The 8,696-nt window shown below is 42.1% G+C and overlaps 1 protein-coding gene across 1 annotated transcript in view; it reads right to left on the bottom strand.

The window, feature by feature from the left end:
- Window positions 1-6,803: 6,803 nt before the first annotated feature.
- Window positions 6,804-8,696, bottom strand: part of LOC119736001 (hormone-sensitive lipase-like) — a 28,156-nt gene continuing 26,263 nt past the window's right edge. The window contains exon 9 of the mRNA XM_038209987.1: window positions 6,804-7,784. Within this exon, the coding sequence (XP_038065915.1) occupies window positions 7,536-7,784 (249 nt within the window). The 3' untranslated portion in view covers window positions 6,804-7,535. The remainder of the gene's footprint in view (window positions 7,785-8,696) is intronic.

Below are 8,696 nucleotides of genomic sequence, written 5' to 3'. Positions count from 1 at the left end.
AATAAACATAAAACAGATTAATCCTAACCCCCTTGAGTGATTTACACGTACGAGGATCCTTCCTCACTCCTGCAAATTCGGTTTATGAACAAATATTTGGCGTATTCGGGACAGCCCTACCATCATAAATCAACCCATCTTGCCATGTACACTCCCAATCTAGCCACACACTGCTAGTTTCTACCTCAATATGTTGCGTTCAAGTCAATTAAAGCTGGATTGAAGTTCTAGTTCATTTGGTTTTTTGGTTACGATGCATGCAAAGTCAACCTTAGCTAAATTTGCCCCAAGTCATTTCCGTCTTTAGTTTAGTCACAATAAAAAGCCCCCGGTTTACCTTACCCTACCCCAACAAACTTTGGTACCGGTACATCTATGTTCTTGACCACGAACAATGGATCTAGGCTATTTGCAACACTAAAATGTTGCCTCTTATTACATGTTGGAGTTGTGACAGTAGGTATTCTCTAGGCACCCTGCCAAATGCAACAGAATGCAGTGGACTAATACATGCCAGCCTTGGTACCAAGTACTTGCCCCGCCAAATGCAACGGAATGCAGTGGAATGCATCAGATAGGACTCTGCTAAATGCAACAACTTGCAACAACTTGCAACAACTTTTTACCACTGGTGCATTCTGTTGCATTTAGCATGGTTAGGGATAATTATCTACCTAAGGAATCAATTGGCTGCAGCCAGGAGCATAACACACACCTCTATGGGAAGTGGCTGCAGCCACTAGCCAGTGGCTTCCATAGGGGCACGTGTTATTACCAGCCACAGCCACAACTTTCGGACATGGCTGTATAACTTATGCCGTCATACACGTATGTAATGTCTCCTTAAGGGTACATTTACAAGAAGATCTTTCACTGCATGCACAGTAGTGTCTGATGTCATGCAATAAGATATTTTTCACTATAAGTGTTTATATGTACAATATAACTGGCCATATTTAAATGTTAACGTTTTACTTACACCAATCTTACTTTCATTTTTATTCGTATTTAGTTAATCAATTATTTGTTTAAAAGTTTATATGATGTATTTTGTAACTTTCAGATGTTGTAATTTATAACAAATCCAACCCTACATGTATAATGGCTGCCAATAAAATGATCCTTACCGTATTAATGTCAATTGATGTTTATTAAGAGTGTACTGCACATGATGTTTGACTTTTTTATTTTGAACACGTTTTCTCTTTGCAAAATGCTATGACTGTTTAAGTATGAATGCTGTATTTTGTAAAAATGCTTTTTGAGGTGTTATGTACCGTTAATATTCTGTAAATAAGTCTTAAGACCTGCCAAAAAATTGGACCGGCGACCGGGTGAAATAAAACATGTTTTGATTATTTTGTCTCTGATTTCACCAGATCCAATCTGGTGAATGTGGCAAATGACATTGTGAAATCTTTGAAATAAATATATGTGTCAATTGTTTTTTTCAGTAGTTAGTAATGTTTTGTATATCATGTTTTTTTATGTACAGTTGTGCTTATTGAACTCTGCATCTTGTGCCATGACTTTGTGCGAATAAAGATTATTATTACTGTGGTTATTATTGTAGCAAAAAGTTTTGAATTTATTTCTCCAAGGGCTATTAAAGAGCAAAATGTTGCCTCATGACGTTATCAGAAATTGGTTTCCGGAAGTAGGCTCAGTCCTCAAGAGGGTGTGGCCAAGATGAAAGTCACGAAGCAGAAAAAAGTCAAACTACAGAAGTCTATTGAAGAAACCTGACGTGAAAAACAAACCCCAGAGACCAAACTATACCAACACATCAAGGCCTTGCTGCTTCAACACTGCTGGATTACTCCCCATCGACGCTTCAGGTGTGTGGGGATGACAGTCAAGAAGCGGAAAGAGTCAAAGTACAGAAGTCTATTGAAGAAACCTGATGTGAAAAACAAACCCCAGAGACCAAACTATACCAACACATCAAGGCCTTGCTGCTTCAACACTGCTGGATTACTCCCCATCGACGCTTCAGGCGAGTAGGGGTGACAGTCAAGAAGCAGAAAGAGTCAAAGTACAGAAGTCTATTGAAGAAACCTGACGTGAAAAACAAACCCCAGAGACCAAACTATGCCAACACATCAAGGCCTTGCTGCTTCAACACTGCTGGATTACTCCCCGTCGACGCTTCAGGTGTGTGGGGGTTGCTCAGTTAAGCAACTTGTAGTGCTTGCACTTTGCCCACTCTAACTGGTTCGTTTTGTTTAATAATACCCGAAGAAGTACTCCTAAGAGAGTCTATCAAAGAAACCTGACGTGAAAAACAAACCCAGAGACCAAAATCCATGCATAAACATGGCACTTTCCTCTCTTTCTGTTCACCGCTGGACTGTAAGTATAACACATTTGTTAACAGCCTCAAATGCCTTTCTGGAAACCTTGTACCAAAGCCAATGGGGATTTAAAATTGCCCGCTAGAAACGTCAGGTCGCTGCACACGCTAAGGCTCCTCGTCAAATTGTCCATATTTGTGAAGCGATCAAGCTAAATGAGTCGTTTGATGACCTTAGTCAATTTTTTGTTGTTGACGGATTTGAAAAGAGCACAATCTCAGCATTACTGCTGTGAAAACCGCATGCTGGTACCATCTTTAGTTCAAAAATATGGAAGTCGGAACACCAAGAGATGTGATGAAGTGCTGTGATGAAGTGGCCCTATTTTGGCCTGAATCTCCAAATGAAAGTTCCCGACAAACGATTCATTTAGCTAGATCGCATCACATATGCCGTGTCCAATTTCAATCTAGTTCTTCTTTGATAGGTATGTCGAATCCAGACGTAGGAAGTTTTGATCCTGCATCTTCGTTCAAAAAATTCAGAGGCTACTTTGACGAAAAATTCAAAGATATCTCGAAACCTCAAGATGACCTTTCTTTTTTGAAGTGTTGTGAATTATTCTGTACATGTAATTACAGGGTAAGTCTATGTCTATTTCTCCACAGGCTTAGCCAAAGAAATGTTGTCTCATGAAGTTATCAGCGTTTGGCTTTTAGAAGCAGGCTCTGTCGTTTAACAGCCGCAAAATTGCTTTTCTGGAAGCCTCATGGAAAGCCAGTGGGATTTAAGATTGCCTTCTGGAAACTCTGCAGGGGTAAGAAAAAGTATTGGATGTTGTTCTCATTTCTTGTTGGAAAAAAATCCAAAATGATTCAGGGAACTCATTCAGGTTTCAGAACTGAACATAGAACAGTAAAACCTAGACGGGAATATGTGTATTCGTGTAAATAGTATGCCATTGTATTGAAGTTGGGAACACAATGGAAACTACATTGTAGGCGTTGGAACTTACATTCTAGAGAGAACCAAGCTGCCCATTTAAATGTTGACTTCTCACTTCTTTTTTTTTTACAGATAGCCTTCCTCCATACTGTAGCACGACAACTTGGCCTCTCCTCAAGACTGAAGAGGCAACGCCACCTGCATCCTCGTGTTGTTCTTGTACCTGGGAAATTTTCTACAAACAACTGGCATAGACAACTCTGATAAATGCTTGAATATGGTCACAACACATGCGATTGTGTGCAGTCCTCCGAGATCTGACGGCTTGACTGAGTCACCAACAGACCATTCTGCAGAGAAACTCAATGACTTCATCGGACACAACGGGCAGTTTCAGCCACCAACATGACCAATGCTATGCACATCAGTCCACAGTCGAACATGCAAGAGAAGATACACGTGATTTGAAGCACTGCATTGCAGAAAGCTGGACTCGGACCCCTCAGCACGGCGAGACAACTCCATTGCGTACGGCAACTGGCCCACGACAAGACCAGGTGGCCGAACACCAATGTGAAGGACTGATTGCAGCTGCGGGATGTCAAATCCGACTACCGCAGCAGCAGGCCTAGGTATATTGCAGAAAGCACAATTGAGAAAAGTTTGGATTATGACTAACCTCCACAACAGAAGGGTGGTTCTGCTGATTAAGGTCACCAAAGCACATCAACTGAACTGCCGTAAATGCCTCGTTTACTTGCAGAAAGCACCATCCACAAAAATGGAATTTTCAATTTCTATGCGAACATGACCAGCTGGAAGCGAGCACGGGGCCGGAGCGCCATGAACACGATGGCGTGCTGTCATAGCCAGGGCACTTGGACCAGCTGGGCCTAGCCCTGGAGCAACCTAACCCTGGCGCAACCTAACCCTGAAGGCCATGGCCGCCAGCATTGGAGAAGTCTGGTAATTCACGTTACCTCTACGTCTTCTTGTAATCTACGTCAGCTCATAATCATCACTGATTTTTTCAATTTCATCTCCAGAACATGTACAAGATGCATCCCAGGTTTTGCAACTGACAAATGCTGAGGATAAATCGCCTGATAATGTTACTTGGAGGATGTTAGCATCTACCTAGCAATGCATGGAAAAAAGTGTTGGAATGACTGTGATCAAGTCCAAACAAAGAACACACAAAGGGAGAAAAGTTGTGGCTGAAGTTACAAATAGCAACAGGGAGCGACGCGATGGCCTGACATCATTGCGAATGACCTCGAAGGACCTGGACCAGCCGGGCCTAACCCTGGAGCAAACTAATCCTCAAGCCCATGGCCACCATCACTGGAGAAGTCTGGTCATTCACACTTGGTCGACATAGACTGGAGATCCTTCCTCACTGAAGCTACATCCAGCACTAGAGATCACAGTTCACGGTTCCTCGTGCCCCACTGCAGGACACAGGTCTCCTCATTGTTTCTTCCCACAAACTTGCAGAGACTGGAACCCCTTGATAACAGACCCAGCCAGCTTACCCTACTTTGGTGCATTCAAATCAGCATTGAGGGATGCTATTTTCTGACTTCCATTTTACTCTTTTTACACTCCAGCACTGTATATACACAGATATTTGTTGGCACAGTGAGACAAGCACGTTTATTATTCTGAGCACGCCCACATCTGCAGTGCATTGTTCTTCACATCGTAGAAGTTTGCACTTTTTGGAAGAAAAGAAGGAAACAAAGAAAGAGAGAGAACTTGTGACTTAAGTTGTGCGTAGCGAAACTGACTCCAGACAAACATTGGCAGCAATAACTGTTGACCTCAATTACCAATAAAGTTAATTTGCCAAATGCAAATCGATTCCAAAAATATATAAACATGTATGTATTCTTGCAAAAAAAATAAAAAATACTCTTTCTCAAGGTTCAAGTAATATTTCAGCTGTGTATGTAAGCTGCTGTTTTGAAGTTCAATTGAAAGGCTATGATAAATAAAGTTTAGTATATTACAGACATGCAACTTGGAAGTAACCAAAAAAAAAGAAGAAACTGCAAGCTTAATGCAACACTTTGTACAGTGTTTTTCGATTTTCAATGGCATAAGTGTGAAGTGAAAAACGAGGAAATCAGCTGATCTGAGGAAAAGTTGCACGCCTGATATTATTAGGTCAATGGGTTAAAAGGGTTTTAGAGGGAAAGTGGAGAAAGTAGGATAGGAAGTGCCACAAGTACCGCTCCGCTGTAAGGAAATTAGATTTTTAAAAAGTCTGTGACCTGCTCTAGATCAATGACTGAAATTCGTACAGCCAAACTGGCATTTGAGTTAAACCTACATGTACCTGAAAGACGAGGAAATGGATTATACAAATAAAGAATGTTTGTGAGTGCAATGTTAAGAATAATTCCATAAGCCGACAGATGGATGGTCCATTCCACGAGGCAAATGGAACCTTCCATCTGTCACCGAATGAAATTATTCTTTCCATTGCACGAAATGTGAAACATTCATTTATATTTGTTTTATACAACACCTGAATAAACCCTCGTCATCTGATTGGCCAGAGCCACCAATCGTGTGATCGTGCAACGTCTATTTACCGCGGAATAGAACGTCTGCTTTTGAGGTGCGGCCGGACCATGGGCTGGGACGAATAATTCAAGGACAGGTGATCAACCACCCATCGATCAGATGACGGGGATTTACTCAGGCGTTGCATAAAGTAACTTGCCACATTGTAAACTCCATTCTATTTGGCAATGTAGACCACAAAACGGTCCATATTTTACATCAAGCACCATGCTGTAGTAACTAAATTTTAAGCAATGCGCCCCTTACGAAAAGAAAAAAATGAAAATTACTACATGGTAAGGGGGCAATATTTCAGCATGCATGCAGCTACATGTATGTTGTTGATTCCACCAAGAAATCTGTAAATTGCATATTAAGCCCCTGACATGAAGGCCGTGAGTATTGAGCTGATGGATGTTTCAACTGATTGGGCAAGTGGATGTTTCCACTGATTGGGCAAGTGGATGTTTCCACTGATTGGGCAAGTGGATGTTTCCACTGATTGGGCAAGTGGATGTTTCCACTGATTGGGCAAGTGGATGTTTCCACTGATTGGGCAAGTGGATGTTTCCGCTGATTGGGCAAGTGGATGTTTCCGCTGATTGGGCAAGTGGATGTTTCCGCTGATTGGGCAAGTGGATGTTTCCGCTGATTGGGCAAGTGGATAATTCCCTAATTTATGTACACCTGTTGTTTGAACATATTCCGTCTCCCAAGCTAGCTTTCTGGTATGAGAGCATAGTGCAGCAGTACGTTCACTCTGTGCATGCCTATAGGCGTCCATCCAAAGATATTTAACCCCTTAAGGACGGGAAGGGGTCATGGCCGCGGCCGCTAATCCTCATTGGAATGCAGTTGCCAGCTGTGGTATGCCGTGGCACACGGCTAGTGGGTAGTTCCACAGCTGCTGCTTTTGTGCAGTCCCGCTACCACACAAAGGCTGTGCAGTCATGCGGGCCACTTGCTCTATGTGTGGAGGAATGTCCCTATTACACCCCGTCCTTAAGGGGTTAACAATATGTCTAAAAGATGAAGGTTTATAACACACTATTCAAGAAATAAATTGAATCACTGCAGTGTAACCTTTTGATTACTGTGAGCTTTCCTGCCAGACACGAGATTGAGAGGTTGCAGTTCTCCGTTGTGAGGTGCGCGGGCCCTCCACACGCACCCTTCACGGCGCGCAATGCAATTCGGTGTATATGAGGTACTCAAATGCACCAAAGTGTATGTGACGTATTCATTTTAAAGACTGGACACGTGGTCATTCTAGACCTATGAAATTACAGTATGCAAGACACAATATAACAATTTCAGTTTGTGCACATTTAGATAAGAATATTTTGCCAAGTGCACTTTCTGCCGTACATCTACAATCAAATAAAGGGCGAGTAAAAAAAACCGAAACCCAAATGTCGGAACCATTGTTTTACTGAAGTTCTGCATGTAGCATTTTAAAAATCTAGGATATGAAAGCCCAATTCATAAGCTTTCTTTTAGTACAAGAATCATTCAAATCACTCATGTACTTTTTCAGTTACGGAGTTTATAAACACAACCACCGTTTTAAGGTTCTGTCCACGGATCGCAAGAAGGTAAGGTTCTTTCACTAAAACGAAAACAAATCACATAAGGATGTGTTTGTGAATTGATTTCGTTTTGCTGAAAGAACGCATGTTTATCTTTTATTTACCTTGAAAACTAAAATAAACCCAAAAACTTAAATTAATACATTTCAGAGTCGAGCTCTGAAAACTCTTCTTCCTCCTCCTGGATGTCGAAGCCGTACAATACCTTCATGATGTGCTTGACGCAGACCATGGAGGCCGCTTTGCACTCCTTACCGACGGGGGAGAACAGGAGGAACCCGTGGGGGAGTTTATCGATGATCTCCAGGTGGACCGGGCAGTTTAAGGAGCGCAGACGACGGGCGAACATGATGGAGTCGTCCAGGAGGGGGTCAAAGGTGCAACCCTGGGGGGAAAGTACAAATTGGGGGACATTTAAATGTGCAGCTAGCAGACTGTAAGTGCAACCCCTGCGAGAAAAAATTTAACCACTTAGGCCAAAAAAAAAATATTCGGTCTCTGGTCAGACCAAAGTTCCGGAATTGACGCGGCCACGCGGCTTTTTTTTTTTTTTTCTTCAGCTTGGATTGTACAGACAAGGTGGGTACTATTTTGCTTTTTTGGTGTCCTCATGTACATTGGTGGCCTCCATAATTTGCCTTGGTGGTTTCGATCATTTGCCTTGGTGCAGTTTCCCATTCCTTGGTGCTCTTTGGTAAAAAAAATTGAGGAGGTGCGGAAATAGAGGGCGCTGTTGGAGCTACCGCGGAACATTTTGGAAAAAAAAAGATCGACGCGCATGCTTAAAATCGACTCGCGCGCTGACCAGAGACCGACTAATTTTTTTTTTTGGCCTTAGCGCTAGGATTATTTTTGCCAGAAATTTCGATTTCGATTGCCAAATATAGCAGCCAACTTTTGATACACATTGCACAGCCAAACGCCACAAATTTCTGATTCGCAAGAGTAATTTTAACAGTATTTGTACGATATTTTTTACCGCAGCCTTATATTTTTCAACACTCCGGGGTGTGCCCATGGAGCGTATATTCAGAGATGCCACAGGGTCTGCTTGAAAAAAAAACGGAACTGGGTCTGCTTGAAAAAAATGGGGACACAAAGTCCCCGTTGTCATCTTTATCTTGTAGCCAAGCCAAGTTCTGTTTATTTTTTGATTTTGCTTCTATGGCCTTTAAAGCTGTCGGTTCGTTCAATCACTTTGACTTTTTCCATATTCCTAATATTTATTCTGCCTACCCGAATTTCCAACGTAATATTAGACACGAAACATGCACGATTCCACAACACTGCTGTCAGT

This window comes from Patiria miniata, unplaced genomic scaffold (assembly GCF_015706575.1).
Source record: "Patiria miniata isolate m_02_andy unplaced genomic scaffold, ASM1570657v1 HiC_scaffold_29, whole genome shotgun sequence".
Taxonomy (NCBI): domain Eukaryota; kingdom Metazoa; phylum Echinodermata; class Asteroidea; order Valvatida; family Asterinidae; genus Patiria; species Patiria miniata.
This window is presented reverse-complemented; position numbering and strand designations above follow the sequence as displayed.